At 37.7% G+C, this 19741-nt stretch overlaps 1 protein-coding gene across 1 annotated transcript in view; it reads left to right on the plus strand.

The window, feature by feature from the left end:
* Positions 1 to 19741, plus strand: part of VPS41 (VPS41 subunit of HOPS complex) — a 109428-nt gene that overhangs the window by 62329 nt on the left and 27358 nt on the right. The window contains exons 9-16 of the mRNA XM_050892324.1: positions 794 to 940; positions 2133 to 2199; positions 10074 to 10171; positions 12576 to 12705; positions 14432 to 14547; positions 16136 to 16192; positions 18528 to 18589; positions 19354 to 19435. Of these exons, the coding sequence (XP_050748281.1) occupies positions 794 to 940; positions 2133 to 2199; positions 10074 to 10171; positions 12576 to 12705; positions 14432 to 14547; positions 16136 to 16192; positions 18528 to 18589; positions 19354 to 19435 (759 nt within the window). The remainder of the gene's footprint in view (positions 1 to 793; positions 941 to 2132; positions 2200 to 10073; positions 10172 to 12575; positions 12706 to 14431; positions 14548 to 16135; positions 16193 to 18527; positions 18590 to 19353; positions 19436 to 19741) is intronic.

A 19741-nucleotide genomic window follows, 5' to 3' on the forward strand; every position in this document is an offset into this window, starting at 1 on the left:
AGCTCAGTGAGCAGAAAAGAAATATCTACTAAAATACTTTGTTTTGTTTTGGGGAATTTTGTTTTTAAATCACTAAGAAGAAGTCATTACTTAACATGAAATTAATCTCCCTTTTGCTGTTGGAAAGGTTATACCTCACCTTGTCTAAATGACATGGAAAAATCTGATTAATGGCTCTTTTTTTTTTTCCTCTCTCTCTCAAATGACTTTAATCTTCCTTTCTTTAAACTTTTTGTTCTGTTAGTTTAGGGGATTCCCTGAGGAGGCAGTGAAAAATCACAGCATACAAAACCAAGCATCATTTAAATATGCTTGCTTTCCTGTTTTAATGTAAGAGTAGAAATGCATTTCTGGAGAAGTACAGATTGGCTTCATTTATCTTAATGAGCTGTTGCTTCACATCTTTTCTTTTTCCAAGGTGGAAATTTCTGCTTCTCTACAGGGGCTGTTGTGGAAAAGCTGGGGTTTTTTCATTTCTCCAGTAGTAGCACCAGCCCAACAAGCTGAACTGGTTCATGACTGGAGTTGCTAATCTGCCACTTGTTCACTTATACCTTTTTATTTGGCATGTGAATTTAAAATATCTAATTTACTCTTATCCCTTTGTTCCTTCTGTCACCTCCTGGGTTAGATGGGTCTTTATATCAACAGCTTTTTCTGTGGGCACGCTCAACCCTACCCTGAAATTTATACCATGAACTGCTATGACTGCCTTAGCATACAAAATAATATGGGATGTGGTGAGTAAGAGTTTATCATACTGAATAAAGTTCTTTTGTATTTAAACTTTCAGGGTGTGAAGATACTTGACGTGATCTCCAAGCAAAGAATTACCAATGTGCCTCGAGACGACATAAGCCTTCGCCCAGATATGTATCCCTGCAGCCTTTGCTGGAAGGATAATTTAACGCTGATTATTGGCTGGGGAAATTCAGTAAAGGTGCAATTACCTGTCTTTGTAATAAATGCTTGCTGTTATCACAGACAAACAGAGGATTATTTCTGAAAAGCAAAGACAATCGAAAAAAATAGAATTTGGTTTGACTACAGTGTGTAGAACTCCTGCTGCCATAGAAATGTCATTGGACTGACCCTCATGAGGAGGAGGAGTGATAGACACCCAGCGGTCAGACAGATCTCTGTGTGTGAGCACGCAGCGAATGTAATCCTCAGGGACGGACACTTCTCTCCTCTGTGCCTTGGAGAGATTTCGTCTTTTGAAAGCTTTTAGTGGGCTGTTGAATTCATTTCTTTTGATTAGCATTAAGGAAGAACAACTTACCATGAGGTATTTTTGGAGGGGATTGTTTTGGGGGCTGAGGAGGTTGTGACTGCTAAAACAGCCACATGATTTCAGTCAACCATGGAAAAAAAAAGGGTGGGGTGGGGGGACAGGCTGCTTGGGGTTTTGTTCTGCTTTCAGCAGGGAACTGGCATTTTGAACTTGTACACTGCGGACTGACTATGATTTGCTCAGACCAGCACCTGACATGAGTTTGTTACAAGCCTGTTAGCTGTTTTCTAGTAACAGACTGCTACATCACTGCACAGTGGGAAATTAAAAGTTCTCGGTAGGAGTAGATGGAAAGGGAGGGTAAAGCGAGGTAGGTGAAGCGTAAAAAGCTTTTGGAGCATTTTTACAAATGAGGATGTTTGTCCTAAGTTTGGCATCTGTCTTCCCGCTTGTATTGTGCTGCTTTACAGCATTTGGGTATTTGCATTTCTTTATATGTACATACTCTCCTCCTGTTACTGGGAGTTGCAATAGCATATTCTTACTGAAATTGTAAGGTAATGAGACGCAAAGTGTGAGAAGATACCAAAACCAAACTCACATATATGCTACTATGAAGAAATCATAGTGGGCAGATGTTTTCAGATTTCTCTTGTGTGGTCCGTCTTCCTTCTCCTCTCCCAGCATATTTATAAGGCTGTGGACTACGGCTACAACTTTCCTGTCTGGTTTTCTTCTTCAGTGATGCATCATCACTGTTTTACAGCCTGTGTTTTTCAAAATACAGAAGTGCATGTCTGAGAATGCCTTAATAAGAAAAGGAGTTTCTGGGAAAAGTTAGTATCATTTTAGGAATTACAGTTTGTTCATCATAATAATCCAAATCTCTGTTTCCTAGATTTGCTCAGTAAAAGAACGTCATGCCAGTGAAATGCGTGACCTTCCAAACCGCTATGTGGAAATAGGTATGATTGTATGAATGCTCTCTTTTTCAAAATTACATAAGCTTTAAAGGTCTGTTTTCACATTCTAGCCTGAAAAAGCTGTTACAGTTCAGAGGCAACATGTAGCATAACATAAATGTCTCCTCATTTTTAGTTGATGAGGTTGTCATAATGTCCTCCTGCATAGTTTGGGTTTTTTTGTATTCATAGAGAGTCTTAAATTCTGTGACCATCTAAAATCAGAGATCCTTGTGTGAACAATGGATGTCTTAACTTTCCCTTCATGCAAATTCCTACAGAGAACTTGGTTTTTCATCTTGGTTAAATGATGATCAGTGTAGTAGTAAGGAGAAAATAGACGCTACTTTATTCAATTATGTGTTGTTTGACTACACTGCTCATAATTCTTTCTTTTTTTTTTTTAACATCTCTGATATAGTGCTAGAAAATTGATTTGAATTTCATTTTGTTGCCTTTTTTGCTTCTGCTTTTTATGTTCTCCTTTACTTTCTTATTTGTCTAGCTTAGGTAATATGAATAAATTTCATTATTGCTGATTAATGGAAAAGGTCTTGACAAAATGTGTGTATTAAGTAAAGCGTAAAGTGGAATTCAAAGGAAATTTGGAGGGGAAGAGGGGATGTGAACAAAAAGTCACAACTGTCACCACAAGCTTCTTTTGGGGAAAGGAAATACCTGTGAAGAGGTAGTGCTGGGAAGATAAACAGGCCCTCTGGGACTCTGCAGACCGGAGTGGACAACACTTTGTAAACTTTAGTGCTTCCTTGTCTTGACTGTAATGACATGAGATTGTAGACAAGAGTGTTCAAGCAAGATCCTGACTCATGTCAGATTAGAATGGTGCATGGCATAGGTGTATACTCTGCTTTCTGATTTCAGGAAGGAATCGTTTTAAAATAGCTTCTGAATATCAACTAGGAGACTTGTTAAACTGTGTAGGAACTCTGGATACCGAGAGACCGTGGCATGCCTGACAATTAACTGAGACCTGAAAGCTATTTGTTGTTTAAGGTTACATAGTCCCAACAGAGTAATTAACTGTGGAATTCTAGGATATTTGAGAGAATTTTGTCAAGGAGAAGTTCAGTCTTGAGTTTTAGCCTCAGATCATTTATATAATCTTTTCTGTACCTGTAAGTAACTTTTAGAAAATAATTAAATGGGGTTGTTTACGTAGTGACAAGTGAACAGAGGCAACTTCTACTTCAGCTATAATGTGTCTTTGTGGAGGGAGCTAGTCTTACGTGACCGTCTATTGGAACTTCATTTAAAAAAAAAAAAAAGTTGTTATCAGGCTATTTAGGTGCAGACCTGAAAGTTAGAGATTTTTGTGGAAGTAACTTTTTCATCTTACAATTTTTAGCCTAAAATCTCCTCTGTATTCTTGGGGACTGGCATTTTATCTCACTTAACCTGTTAACAACATGCTTGAGATTTTTCTTTCTGGTTTCAGGTCAAAGCACTGAAACAGCTCTGCCAAATGCTGTCAGCAGCAGTCATTGGAATGTGGGTATTAGATTGGGAGGGAAAAGAAAGAGACATTATTTGTTCAAGTCTCAATATAAATTACAATAGCTTTTGATATAGTCACATAGAAGGTCTTCTTGAGAGCTGTGTGTCATGCTGAATCTGTCTCAACAGTTTCAGATTTATGTTCTTTTAGAGCCATTCTGAGGGCCTCAAAGTTCCACAATAGTATAATAGTAAACTGTGATGGCATTAGTAGATCATGAATGTTTCTTCAGTGGTTTGCAGCCCAGTGAATAAGGAAACAGAGCATTTCCTGCATTGCAAGTTAGGTACATAGGATCCTGTGTATCAAGGTCCTCCTCATCTTCTGGTTCTGTCTTGACACATAGCTATACTTACTCTGAGGCAGGAAATAAATACAGTGTCTACTGTGATGCTAAACCAGATGGCCCATAATGTGGGAAAGTAACACCACTGAACTGTTCTAGCTGTTTTATTTTAAAGAAGATAATGCTGTGATTACCTGTAAGAGAAATCAGAGGAATTATACAGGTCTCATGCACCGAGATCTGCGTGGCATTGCTAATTTTATTTAGATCTTTCAGTATATTAACGGTGCTTTTCTTCAATAATCTTTTCCATTGTCTCTGGTTATATGTTACAGTTCATTGCCTCCGTGGGTCTTCATTCAGTGTTGAAGATAAACTCCAGTGAAATGTTTCTATTTAGGTTTAAATGTATGTTAGCTGAGCAGATCCTATCAGTTTAGCTCTGTCAGCTACCGCTGTGAAGTAGTGCATTGATTAGAAAGTATTGGTATTGAATTACAGGCTTAACATAGACTAAATGCTGTTGTGATCCTTCTTAAAGAGTGCTTGACCTCTGTGCTCGCTCCTGATGTGTGTACAAAAGCTGTAATACTGGACAACTTCTGGTCTGAACAGGGAACGCTTCCACAACTGGAGCCCATGAGAAGGCTGGTTGCTAAAGAACTAATTAGCACTTTGCAGTTAATACGATGCCTTTTCAGAGTGAAACGAGGCATCTAGTCTTCAATGGCCTTGTCAAGTAGCTCAGGATTTTATATACTTTTATGGAGAAGTACTTTATCTCTGCCTCAGTTGCTCAGATTGTTAATGATAGTGGAAAATAAGAGATTAACACTGGAAGTCCATAAAAGACTTGAAGTCGGTTAGAGACTTCCTATTCAATTTATTTTAGCCCAAATTTTATCTGAGGAATCTCAGCTTAATTCCAGGTGCCAGCCAGCCAGCAATGCCTCTTGAGCACTTGTCTCCCCTCTGCATTCCCCCAAATTCCCCACAAAGTAGAATTCTGGTTTAAAAATTTGGTTTTGTGGATATGCTTGTAACAACACATCTGTATGTTTTGTGAGGGAATAGCTGTATAACTGCCTGGCAAGTTACCACCAAGCATTGAGATAGTACGTTTTTATCTGAAAAGAAAACATGGGAGTATTTATTTTTTGGTTTGTAAAGTGAGATACTGGGATCTACCGTACCAGCATTTTTCTCTTTATACAGACATAACTTAAGGCTTAATTAATGTGATGAGCAGGAAATTAACTGTGACTAAATGTCATCAACTTTATATTCTGATTTATGCAAACATTTCATTGGAGCAAGCCTGCTACACTCTGAAAAGCAAATTGCCAAAAAATTGCCAAATTGCCAAAAAGAAAAAAACCCAACCTGTTTATATAGCTGATTCCACTTAGACTTTTGCTCATCCTGTTTTGCCACAAGCCAAACCAATCATTTATAAATGTCTTGATAAAATTAGCCAGGACTATCAGACCCGTGAATATTTTCCCAGTTGGTTAACAAAGTTTTCTCAGTTCAATGTGTAACGGAAAAAAGAATTTTTCAGAAAATCAACTTTGAAGCTTTGAAACTTAAGCTCCTGACTTTCCAGTTGTCATCAAGGATTCCACAGGATTTCCTTAAAGGTTGTGTGTGTCTGTAGCTAGAGTTGTATGGGCAATTGCCATATTTCTAAAGATGATTTTTATTGCTGTGTAAGATGGAATAGGGGTAAGATGATTTCAGCATGACAGTAGCACTTCTATTACACACAACCTGACTGCAGGTAAACCAGCAAATTGTAACACTGCTTACAGTAGACAAAACATTTTTCTAATTTAATTGAAAGAGTAGACCTCACCAGATGGATGATTACTGGCATGATGAAGTAGTGGGCTTTTTTCCTGATGTTTCTGATTAGTGTGATACTATAATTGAGAGAAATTCTTTTGTTTTAGTAGCAAAATTCTTGCTCATTTCCATTCTGTGCTGGTAGCAAGTAGTAAGGCAATAGCTTTCAGTGACAGAGGCTTTACAGAGTTTTGATTTTAAGCCTAGGTGGGGTTTTTTTGTTCAGTGATCATATTCAATTAACAGTATCATTTTCATTGTCCTGCTTTGCTTTAATGAGAATGCTCATCCTCTTTGTTGTGTGGCATTTGAAGTTCTATATAGAATGATTGATTAATGGTTGCTACATTTTCTCTAAAGCTTTTCTGAACCTTCAACATTCAAACAAAAATAAATTTGAATATGACTTTTCCAACTGTTTTGATTATAAATAAATAGTAGAGGGTTTGAATTCCAAGTTTGGAAGCATCAGTTTTTGCTGATCATTGATGTATAGGTCCCGCCATCGATTTTAGTCTTACCCTACTGCTCTTCCTACTGAATTTCAGGGAAAAAGGTAGTCCATTAAAATGCCATCGCAATATGTACATGATTAGGTAAACAGTTGCTTGATTTCACATATAGTAGTATGGGTAGAAAATTTACAGGGAGTTCTAAGGATATTCAAGCCCAAATAAAGGACCTTCATGTGGATTACTTCACTGCTCCTCTCCAGAAGTTTACAGTTCCTTTTGAGTCGCAGCTGACATTTCTTTAACTGGGCACATCCTGAGCTTTCTGCTCAGGCTTCTAGTCAGAGGTAGGTCTGCCCTGGAAATTTGAATATATGAAGGCTGTTGCGGAGTCTTATGGGAGATAGAAACCATTTGTAAGGAAATACTTAATGCTAGGGCAGGTGTTTGTATATGAAGATTTTCAAGGAAAAATATGAATGTTAAAAAACCACGAGATCTGTATTTTCTTCAAGAATTATGTTGGATAGTACACCTAAAAGTAAGAATATTCTTTATTTCAATAAAAATATACCATGTATATATGTTTATGCTTTGTGATTTGCTTCTATCCATCCAAAGACAGCTTAAGTGATACTTAGATGGGACCTTTCCTGGTCCTCTAGCTGGAACTGAATGCACATACTGGGGGAAAACAGGAAAAAAAAGTCTTTTTATATTTTATATCAAATGCCACTGCATGCATGTGATCATAGCTAATCAAAACATGCCATTTTGTATTCTATTTTGTTTTGCATAAATAACCTAGCTCAATAAAAGCACTGGTGGTGGAGATGCCATCTTGAAAACACTTAAGGGTATGCTGTACTGTGGCCTACAGCAATAACTGCAAGTTTTGCAGATGTACCTGAAGTAGCTGGTTAAAAGGTAATTTGGGAATGCGTAGTGGCATCACCCCAGCAGCTAACAGTGCACCAGAGTTCTAGGTAAGTTGGGCCAGTTCATGGTGCTTTGTGGCTCTGCTGCTGTTGATATACAAGTGGGCTACCTAAAAATTAGCTTGTGTGTTAGCTTTTCCATTTCTTTCATATATCATATGGAATTAAAAAAACCAAAAAAATCCTTCTTTTTCTCCACACGTTAAGTTTCATGTTAATTCTCTGCATGCTAGTTCAGCTTCCTGCTTACTTTCCCAAAAGACAATGTTGAAACCTTGGCCCCATTGAAACCAATGGCAAAAACCCCTGACTGTAAACAGGATTTCAGTCTATAAATCTGCAGTGGAAAAGCAGGGGCTGCTTTTTGAGATTTGATTAAATGAAATAGACTTCTTTTAGTTTCAGTCCACTGCATGTGTGTGGATCTTTAAATTCCAGAGAAAGTTGCTTTATAGAGTTTGGGTAAATAATGTAGCATATATTGTTTTATATCTGTAGTGTGGTGTATTTCATACATTTTGTTTAATGAAAAACAAAAAAAGATTTACAGGTTTCTTCTTTTTGCTTCCTGGTAATTTGTTTGACAGCTGTACATAGATGCTGAACATAGAATAGATCCACTGTCAGGCTATCTTCCATCTTCTCTTATGACAGGCATAAACATGTATGACACATGGCCATACCTCAGTCATTCCCATTTACTTCAATACTACATCTGTTTTAATTGTTTTGGATCCTTTCCAAATTAACAGCATTTCTGCAATGCCTCTATGTTGGATTTTTTTTCCCCCTTGATCACAACAAAGTGTCCAGAGAGTAAGTCAAATTAACCTATTAGTGTTTTGTGCAGCTATAACTTCTATAATTTTTTTCAGTAAGACTTTTTTGATTAGCTGCATCAAAGGTTTTTATCAGGTCAAGAAGCACTGTCTATGCCAGCTATTCTTTGTTCAAGGCTGTAGCAGCAGAGCTAGAGCATTGTGTTTCAACAAGGCCTCTTGAGGAGGATGAGCTGAGAGAAAGCTGAAAGTGAAACCAAGGAAACTAAACTCTATTTAAAAACAAAACTTGAAGTGATGATTTTTATTTGTTTGTTTATTTTTGTCTCACAGAACAGTACTACAGCTTGATCCTAAATACACCATTATGTGGACGTTACAAACATTTTCACTGGCAAAGGAACTAAAGTTCTGGTGAAAGTTAAAGAAACACACATGGTTTTTTAAAACTGTCCCCATAATCTTTATAAATGTACCATTCACCACACTGTTTTCCTCTCCAGATTCAAACCACAATATTTTATGTGCCTTTGAGAGCCTTCTTTTGTCACTTTTTAAAGCTGAAATGAAAGTTTCTTTGCTTGTTCTTCTAGCCAGCATTATAGATTTGACTTTGTTTTTTCTTTTCCATGTTTTTCATCCTGCCTTCCATATTCTTTTAAAATGCCAAATACTAAATTTTAAACTGGGAATAAGATATATTATGTAGATGTTTCTGACATGATTTGTTTAAAATCATCACTCAGAGCAACATGTGACACAGTTGAAGTAATCTCATCAGTCTTGCAGGCTAGAAAAAAATAATTATGTACAGGATTACAAATGTGAACCTATTCTCTCCTAGAATAGACTGAGTGCTCTACCCTTGTGTCGTGCTTTGGTCCCCCAGTGATGTCAAAGTGTCAGCAGTCATTAAGAGAAAAACAGTATTTGTTTATTCATTGAGAGACACCTGTCAAATCTGTACTTTACTTGACAGTATTTTTTTCTCCTTTAGCAGGAGGACGATTATTTCTCCTGTTCCTTCTTATTACCTTAGCTAAAGAAAATTAGCTTTATTTTTAGTGTCATTATGCTGCATTTTCTGTTTGTTTTGCTAAAATAGTTAGTAACTATTTTAGTAAACAGTAGATATTAGTAATTAGTAGCGTTCTAAGCAGTAAGCAAGGAAATTTTTTTTTCTACTTACACTTAGATTCTCCTAAAACAATGTTTTGGGAGAAAATGATGATACATCTGATATTTTTGTAAAAGCTATAGGTATAAGTTTTTCTAATATGACCACTTGGATGATTCCTATTTTGGGCCCCATGAGAGAGGAGCCCACAAAAAGGGCTGCACTAAATCCAGCAGAATAAAACTAAATAGCTGTTTCTGTGGCAGAGGTCTGCTTTAATGAGCCTTTTTGTAAATACAGTTCAGCTCTCTTTTTCTTTCTCTTTCTCAAAATAGTCATCACGTAACTGTCTCGATTTCAAGGCCAATTTTAGGAAATTACATTTTCAGTTTTATGAACAAGAAAAGGGACTATTTAACTGTATGTTTTCTTTGTAACGAGCGTATCTGTAAATCTTCCTGTGATGTTTAAAGGGATGATAAATAAATAATGATCTTTGTGTTTTCATATATCGTACCAATAGATGTAGCAGGTGTGATTCTCTTATGGCCACATGAACTTGCTGCGAATATGCAAACCAATGAAGGTGTTCTATTTATTGCTTGTTTTATTGAGTTTGGTTTTCATTTTGCTTCCCTTTTTGCAGTGTGATCACTGAAGATCAGGCTGACCATTCATTTCAAATATGTGATCTCTAGCATGTCCTGGAGCACAAACATTTCTTCTTGCAAGCTTTAATGGCATTTAATCTGTTAAATGTAATTTTTCATCTTGCTGATCCAACTGGGAAGTCTGTAGGTTTGTTATATGTATTGAGTCTTCATTTCTCTGAAGTGCTACTGCATGCTGTTGATTGCCGCTGAAAGTCAGTTATGTGTTTTTCTTAGGGAGTAGTTCGTACACATTCCTTTATTTAACAGTCTGTTGTTTTTCCTGTATTTCAGTTTTCCAGTTCGACACCGAATTCTATATCAGTGGACTTGCACCTCTCTGCGACCAGCTTGTTATACTTTCATATGTAAAGGAAATCTCTGAAAAAACGGTAATTGTTTTTATGTTGGAGTTTCTTCACAGCACTAAACTGCCCTGTGAGTGAGGCCTTAAACTAGTCATGCAGATCTGATTATCCGTGAAAAAATTTGTAGTCCGCTGGTAGTGAACAGTGCTTGAAACTTCTCTGACCTATAAAATAAGATCAGTGGAGGTGGTGTTGAAGACTAACATACTTACCTTTCAGAAGTCCTGTCTGGGTTCCATTATTTTTTTGCAGAAGACAGAAGAGGTCTCTATATAGTCCTTCTCTCTCCTTTTTCCTTCCTTTTTCCCCACTCTCTTTCTCTCTCCTTTTCTCTCTTTCTTTCTGCTATTTCTGCACCAAAAGAAATGAAGAATCTTTTTTAGCCATAAGGGGGGCTTGCTGACGCTGCATCTTAGAAGAAGAAATGAGAGTAGTGAAGTTGATCAGCTCAAGCAATAAGAGTCACTGTGGTGGGGTGGGATGCGTGATTGCAAGCAAGTGGCATCATTGTCTCCCTTGCTTCCAAGACCTTTAGTTGTGTACACCTAGATACGTGTGTAGCTAGGTAGAAATCAGAATTCATGTCAGCCGTTTTTACTGCGCGCGGGCGAGTGCCATGTCTGTCTCCGACATTTATTTCATATTGCCAAATAAAAGGCGAGGCAGTGGAGGAAATCCTTGAAGTTGCGGTGTGAGAATGGCAGATGCTCTTGATCATCTCTTTGATAGTACGTCTGCATTAGACAACCATCACCATAGTAACCTTAAGCAACTGGGTGCACAAGTTGCTAGGCAATGAAATGCTGTAGGTTCAAACAAATGCTCAAGCCTGCTGAAATCAATAGGGTTAGCTTCTAGCTCTGCTGCAGGATGTCAGATTATTATTTCTTTATTTATATTAAGGAGAAAAATAATGTCACAGCAGTGTTTCCCAGGAGAGCTGGTACAGTAGTCCTCTAGTGCAGGAGAGTTGGTGAAAGAAAAGGAGGCAAACAAATGGGATAAGGAAGGGGGAGGAAAAGGTGGGTTGAAATGCTAGGGAACAAGGAAATTGGGAAGCCGCTGTTAATGAAGAAGTGGCATGGGAAGAGACCTAGTGTAAAGGAGGTAGTGACTGATAAAGGTTAAAGTCATTCTAACTGCTTCAGGAAAGAAGATGAAAAGAGAATTTCAGGTGATAGAATGGTAACAGAACATAGGAAAGATATTTTTTTCATGTATTTGCTTTTAATTAGCCTTTTAAACAAACTCCAAGTGCTGGACTTTGATAACTTCTCAGTCCTCTGGGTAACTCTAGCAAGGAAACAAAAGTACTTTCCTCCCTGACACCGAGTCTGTGCCCTGGTGTGGTGGGAACCCCTCTGTTAGTGTCTTGGCTCTGTGGAGCCCGAGCTGCTTGAGGTTGCAGCAGAAGTGCTGCTCGCTACAAATGCTGTTGGGTTGTGAGGAACACTGTTCTTCCTACGCTTGATTTCACAGCTCTCAGATGACAGCTTCCTACTTGTTACAGATCGGATCAGAATTGAACTCATGGCTTGCTTTGATATCTTTTTTTTTTTTCCCACTTGCACTGGAACAGTTAAATTGAGAAAAGACCCGAGTGGTGCTGCTGCCAAATGGGTAGGCTAGAGCTGTGTAAATCCACTCTGTATGTCTCCTGGCTCTTTCATTTTGTATTTTGTTATAATTCACAGCCAGAAGTAGAAAATAAGGGATTGTCTTGGACCTTGACTTAATTAAAAATACAGCTAGTTGAAGACAGAGGTTTCCCTTGGATAGAAGATGAAAATCCATGAAGTCATCTTGCCATAACCACCTACATTGCACTTGAAATTTCATGTTACTCTAAGATCATCAGCACAGCAAGGGTTTTAGATTATTTTCAGATTAATTTTTTCCCTACTGCTGCTGGATGCTTAAAAGTGCAAACTTAAACAACAGCTAAAAAAAACCCAAGTTCATCTTGGTACCAGAATATCATTGATTCATAGAGCTCTGTCCTTTGAGGCCTGAGCCCAGCTGAGAACATGTCTTAAATTGTTCTGTTGCTTGTTGAATGCAATGGTTGATGATCATCTGTGATAGCCCTGAAAAATTCTGTGACCAAGAGCAGAAAAACAGTGAGGAAACTCAGGGGAAGGGTTAGACCTGTGTCTTGTCTAAACTTCCTTCTCTGCACTGATCTGTTCAAGGCAAGCAAGCCAAGAGTAGGAATAACTTTTCTTTGTGTTGCAGATGTGATTACAGCTACTCAGTGGAGTACAGCTTCGCAACCTGTATGGTTCGCAACTGAGTACCCAGTGCAAAGTACTGGACCTTTGGGAATGTTTGCAGCTGTTGAATTTCAGCCTTGTTTGTAGATGACCATCAGTTGGCATTGCTAAGGTAAATTGTGTAGGATGCAACTAAGATGTCGACGTTTTTCTAGGAATTGGAGTGTTGTGCAAGGCCTAGACTGGATATTGTACAACCACTACCTGAGTCCTGTGAAGAGATCTCTTCCGATGCACTAACAGTACGAGGATTTCAGGAAAATGAATGTAGAGATTATCATTTAGGTAGGTGTTCTTAATATTGTTTTATTTTCATAACTTGGTTAAAAAAGACTTGATTTGGGAGGACTCAGCCTCCTTGTTCATTTTTATGTCATCTCCTTGAATAACTGTCTATAACTGCTTATGACACTGAAGTGTAAAGTGGAAATCCACAAGAAACAGTCACATGAAAGAAAACAAATGTGCATATTTAAACATCATGATTTGTAATGCCATCTATTAAGTCAGACATACTGGGGAAGGCAGAAATAAAGATATCATGTAAAGTCCAGTATCGTGGAAGGCAATATCTTTGATGGAGGTGTGTTCAACATGTGATCCGTTGGAGCTCTTGTGTCTCTTTGGACACAAAGGGCTTCAGGAATAGTGAAATGAGTGGTACAGTGACTGGAAAAGCTGCTTTAGAGACAAAGATGGAATAAATGTCATTTCAACAGTAAGATGCACCTGGATCAGCTTAAAAGGGGCACACTGATATTTAGCTTTCCTGTACTGACAAAGCTTTCGGCATATAACAGACCCCAGAATGGTAAAATGTAATGAATGGAAACTGGAGTTTGGCGAGTTCAGCCTAGAAGATAGGTTTAATTATGTAACAGGCAGGGAGATTAAGCCCTGCCACAATATATACCAGAGTCTTTTAAATAAGATGGGATGGTTTTCTGACATATGTGTTGTAGTTCAGAAAGATGCATGGCAAAGCTGATGCAGAATTCCTTGGTGAAGATTATGTAGCCTGTGTTATACAGAAACATTCCTTCTGGCTTTTAAAATCCATTAATCTGATTTTTAAGCATCTTCTCTGGCAGCATGCTTCAAATTATAGGCTTGGCGGGCCTCTCTGTGTACATCAATGCCCTTAAGCCACTAGAAATATAGTATACCTCCTCCTGATCTCCAAAACATCTCTGCTGCTATCAATAGAATTGGGATTTCTTTCTACCTGTCCCGAAGCAGAACATTGATGTCCACAGTTGTACTTTTATGCTTAATGAATATTCTAGTTCATCTGACAAGTCTAAATTTTTTGGATGGTGTTAAAACAAGCATTATTGTGTGAGTTGCTTATCAGTTCAGGAGTGTATTTGTATGCATGTATACATACAGATAAAGGATGGGGGATGGTTTTCTTTCCTGTACCTACAGAATATTTGTGGTGTTTCTTCATGGGTTCTGTGGAAATAATAACTATTCTGAACAGTCATCTTCTGTGTTTGATTTTACCTTTAAGTACATTTTTACGTTGAGCTTACTCAAAAATAAAGGCTTATGGTATAAGCAAATGCATTATACATATAACCTTAACTTACAGCATTGCAAATGCATTGCTGTAATGATGTGCTGTGTCCCCAGGGGTTATGGCATCTATCATTTATGCTTTTGATGGCCTTGACCTTGATGGGGAGGATAAGTTTATTGCAGGCTATGTAGTGTAATAGTCCTCTAAAAGTATAATAATGTGTTCTAAACCATCATAAAGTTTACACATAGTGGATGAATCAGAATTTGCAATAAGCTGTAGTGATTTTTTTTTTTCAAGATATTTTGCCATTTAAACCAGTTTTAATTTATTGGAGAATACAGCTTCCCAAACAAGCATGTTCTGCAGGAGTAGCTTTGCTGTCTTCTTTGCATCTCCTCTTTTTAAATTCCCCTCAAGGGTGTACTAAAAAGCAGGGCTTTACTTAAGGAAAATATAATAATAATAAAACTGTGTATGCATTTGCAGAGTATTCGGAAGGTGAATCACTTTTTTATATCATCAGCCCAAGAGATGTGGTTGTGGCTAAAGAGCGGGACCAAGATGACCACATTGACTGGCTTCTTGAAAAGAAGAAATACGAAGTAATTTTTACAACATTCTTTCTTTCAGGCTTTCCTGGTTTGGAAATTGGAGTGGGATGATGAACTTTGCTAGGCCATTTGGATTGGATAGTTTCTATTCCTACAGTCATTGACTAAATGCTTGTAAAGGGTAGGAGTTGACTATACATCTCTCCAACTCTCTGGAGAGTTAGTCTTCCTACTGAAACAACTCATCTGAATTGCGCCCAAGTGAGGTAGCTGAATTAGATGCTGTGAATACTTCTCTCAGCATCAGATATGAAATGTATTAGCTGTCACTGAAAATTATTAAAGCTGTTTTTTGGCTTTAAAGCAGCAGAACAGTTAACTAAGGAGCTACGTGGATATTTTTCTAGATCTATCCCAACTAAAGAGGGAAGGGAAATGGACATGGTGGATGGTATTAGATTTTTCCCATTCTGTATTGCTTCCACTATAGAACGAAAAGGTTGTGTTAGGGTACTGTGCATTGCTCCACATTACTTACCTTCAGTGTTGAAGCTTTTAAAAGTAAAATAATATGGGCTCAAACTGTAGGTATTGGTGCTGAAACTAGTGTTACTCACAAAAAAGCAGAACCACTATTAAAAACCAAGAGTATACAGCTCCCTTGGAAAAAAGCAGCTCAATATTTGGTTGTGTAAATATTGGTGTGTTTAAACATGTATATCTAAACACCTAAAACAATAATAATACATTCTTACAGACAATATCAACATGCAGCCAGTGTTCTGGATTCTGATATCCTGCAGTTAATGACTTAGAACACTTGTTACGATGCATAAAGTAACTTGCAAATTCTTATTTATGTGTTATTTATTGGACACCCATTATAAGGGAAAAAAAAAATGTGGGAAAGCCATTCAGCACGTATTCCTTTTGCTAATGCAATCATGATATTCCTCATGCAGATTTGCTTAAATCCTTGTGGATGCTTTTGCATCTGAATAGCAAACTCATATGATGAGTGCAGTTTTGCAGTTTATGTAAATCACAGCATTTGGTCCCTGAAGACTCCAGTAATTTGCAAGTGACAGCTGTGCATGAGCCTTTATGAAAGCCATTCAAGGTAGTAGATAGCTTGTGTGTTATGATGTATGTTAAAGGTTTCATTTTGTTTGTAAAAGTGCCAGCTTTCTTTCTGTACATTTGAAAGAAGCAGAATAACAGCAAATGACACTTTATAAATCAGTCTGACTGGAGAAGACTTTTGGGCTGGGGAAGTGAAAGGTAGCCTTCCCACACCCCCCTTTCCTGATGGTTTTTTTCACACGTTTTGGTAGTGAAGGGTTCTCTTTTGAAAATGATCCAATGCGATTGCATTGTCTGTTTCATTGTAATCTTGTCATTTGATCCTAATATAGTAATGTGGAGTGAACCCAGATGGAAACAAAAGTATTTTTCTCTTTGGTTGACTGCTTTTGTTTGAGTATGAATTCAAAGCTGTTCATCCAACCATGGCATTAAAAATTCTAGTGCTTCAAACACCCTGCTCTGAAAAACAGTTGATTTATGCAGTTCTAGAGCTTTCTGTATTGAAAGTTTGTGTATTTGGCTAGTATTTCTGTTTTCTACTTTTTGAATATAGGAAGCTTTGATGGCAGCTGAGATCAGTCAGAAAACCATAAAAAAGCACAAGATTTTGGTAAGTCTCAAAACTTCTATTCAGAACAAAATATCTGATTTCTTTTAGAATGTTGTGAGATGCTACAAATACATTCCCTGTTCTGTATCGCACCAGACAATAGCTGTTAGGCATACTCCAACTAGCATTCGATTTCTTGGTTTCAGCTGCAGAACAGGAATGTTAGTATGTGAAACATGAAAGGATCTGGATTTTATGAAGGTGCTATTGACATTAAAAAGAAGAGAATTCCACTTCTCTGATTGCTGATGGGGTTTTTGTTTGCTTTTACTTTTATATTAAATTTGCTGTTGTTTCAAGTAACACACAGTATTGGAATATTAGAGATTGCGTGGGGGGTGACACATTTGTCTTTAACTTTTACCCTGTACATGTGACAGGGTTTTGGCAGGAGTTTAAAAGGTGCAATTGGAAGACCTTTTAAATACTATTGAAATTCAGTTGCAGTTTCGCATCTAGCGCTCTCATGTTGCTTTGCAATTCTCATTATTTTACATAGTTAAGCTCCTTTTCTCCTGTATAGTTATTTCCCATGTTTATAGTCCCTTCACAGAGCAACAAAGGGTATTGATGTTTAAGACAGAAGCGGGGGGAGGGGGATAATGTGATAGCCACAAAAGCATTGCTAATTTTAGCTCTTTTTGTTTTTGTTTTTGTTTAAATTGACCTCAGTGTGAACACATTGGTATTAATTAATACTGCTGCTTCTTTAAATGGAAGTTTGTATTTAAGTACAAAGTGTTAGAAAATGTGTTTAATTTTTAGCCAGATTACTGCTATAATATCCACACTGTATATCAATATGTCTTAAAAATTCTTTTCTTGTTGTGTAGTCCAGAAGTTGAATCAAGACCTAATGGCATGCCATCACCTATCACAGAGTTTGTATAATTTAGCTGCTCTGTGACCCTTGCAAAAGATGTAAAGAATTCTTAAAGGAGGTCCTGGCAGTACATGAGGAGAAAAAAAAAAAAAAAAAGCTTTTCTCTTGGTTTGCAGAACTTTGCTCTGCTAGGATGAAATTCAGTGTGGGTATATACAAGCAGAGTTGTTGAGTGTTTGATCTCTAATGCAAAACCCACGGAATGTGTTGAGGGAAAAAATGTTGACATCAAGCCCTAAGTGAAGGATTAGTGGTACAGGGATTTAAAATAACTCATGCTCTCACTGCCCAGCCACCACCACACTCACACCACCTGACAAATCTGGTGGTCTTGGGGATTTTGTAGGTTGCAGTAATGATCACTGCCCCTCTGCACCTCTTGAGCAGAATGCAAAGGTCCTAAACAACCACAGATCTACAGCTCCTTTCCTTATACTGTCTTCTCGGCTCACTGGGGAGCTGGCCCGCAGGAGAAAGAGGCTGCCAGAAATCTTCATTCTTGAGAATGGTGAAGTTGAAAATACAAAGGTGGTTCCTACAGTGGAATGAAATCCTAAAATCTGGTGTATGTGCATGATTTTTTTTTTTTTCAACTTTGTAGTAGATTGACCAATTGAAGTTGTTGAATACCTCTGTTCATATTCTGCTTTGCTCAGTACTGTCCTTGATACTGATCAAAAAATTTATGTTGTGCCTCAGAAGACCCAAATGTTTGTTTTTGTAGGAAACAAGGACTTTTTTTTCCTTGTTCAGTGCTCATTGTTTCCTGGGGGGCTGGGGGAAATGTGCTTTTAGTAATGTGATTCTTAAGTTACGCAGTGGGTACACTGAGCTGAGTTGACCTTGACACCAGTGTTGAGATTGCAGCAGAAGGCATGGCTGTTTCGCCAAAATTTTAATATATTAAACACCTACCAGAAAAATTTTACAGCTGACCTGTGTGATAAACTCTTGAGAAGGGGAATTTAGTATGTAATAATACGTAATAATCTTGCTAAATTCTCGGTAATTCCTTTACTTTATGGAGCAGCGCTAGGATTTATATTCTCAGCCACCGTTTTTCCCCCCTGCAAACTTTGTGTTGACAAAGAAAGTGTCTCATACAATGGCTGGTGGTTTTCTTCTTGAGATAACTAATGCAAGCACTGAATGATCAGCTATGTGTTTTGAACAATCCTTAATATGTAGAGGTGGCACAGTCTTCTCAGCATCAATGAGGTTATGAGAATTATTTAAAAGAGCATCTTAATTTGAACCCATGAGCGGTCTATGCAAGTATTTTGTGTTGACTGTTCCGTGGGCCCTACATCTAGAGGAGAACTCAGGGTATCCAGTTACGGCCTGGTGCTTGATTTAAAAGCAGTGCATACAGCTGGAATGATAGTTATTGTGGCAGTCAAGGAGTTGACTTCCAAATTTTTATAACTAATTCTTTATTTTTATTCCCTTTAGGACATTGGCTTAGCCTATATAAATCACCTAGTGGAGAAAGGAGAGTATGACCTGGCTGCTCGGTAACTTATTATTAAAGATTTTCATTGCTGGCTATGTGTGTGGGGAAAAAGCAAAAGCAAATTATTGATTCTGAAGTATTTTGTGATGTTGATTTTCTATGTGTTCTGGAGTTTCCGAAGTTTCAAAACATACAGATGTATTACTGTGCCCTATATTTTCTTGCCTGTAGTGACCCAAAAGTTACTGTAAACTTTCTAAAGTTTAACTAGAATTGAGACATGCATATTTTTGACAGTCAGCCTTGATTTTTCTAAGTCACACTAGATTTTCAAAACTGAGGTTTTCTTTGGATGTTGATAATCTAAGTTTATCAGTGTGTCATTACATGTAAGACCATCAGAAAATAATTTGTGGTTACGTGGGTGTAAACAAAAATGTCAAATACGGGTATCTAAAGTAAGGATCAGAAATTACCTAAGATTTGTGTTTTCATGTATGTGTAAGCATAAGCATATCTTTTTAAGTGGTCAATTTTTCTCAGCTGAGATCTAAAAACTTCACTCATAAAGCTAATATGGCCCTAATCAATAAGGCTGAATGCATAGTAAGCAGTTAAGTCCTCTTGGATGCAACAGAATTGTAAGATCTGAAAGGAGGAGTACCTGGCATACTCTGCTTGAGGCAGTGGTTGCCAAAATACGTCACCTTTGAAAGTGTCTTGATAGGGAGAAGAAAGAAGAAAGGAATCCTTGCAGTAGTACTCTCACTTTTGTATTATTCTATGTACCTACTTATGTTCTCTCCCCTTTCATCTTCCTTCCAGAAAGTGCCAGAAAATTCTTGGCAAAAACACAGAACTCTGGGAATTTGAAGTTTACAAGTTTAAAGAAATAGGTCAGCTTAAGGTAAGTTAATTTCTGTCTCTGCACTCAAGTAATTGGCATGCTGTATTTCCCGCATATTTTCACCAAGTATCTAAAGGATCGCATTTAATGGCCCTAGTGTGGTAGCAGGATACAATGCTGCCCTTGAAATTCGTGCCCCAGATCTCTAGTCGTACAGTTGTCTTTCAGATTGGTGTGTATATGTTAATATGCCTTAAAACAGAGTGGGAGGCATAGCACATCCAGGTACTCAGCTACCTATTTTTAACTTGTTGACAGCCCCCAAGTAAAAGACCCACCCCCAAGGCTTTTACTTGCAAAGATGCT

Source organism: Gymnogyps californianus, chromosome 2 (assembly GCF_018139145.2).
Source record: "Gymnogyps californianus isolate 813 chromosome 2, ASM1813914v2, whole genome shotgun sequence".
NCBI classification, from domain to species: Eukaryota; Metazoa; Chordata; class Aves; order Accipitriformes; family Cathartidae; genus Gymnogyps; species Gymnogyps californianus.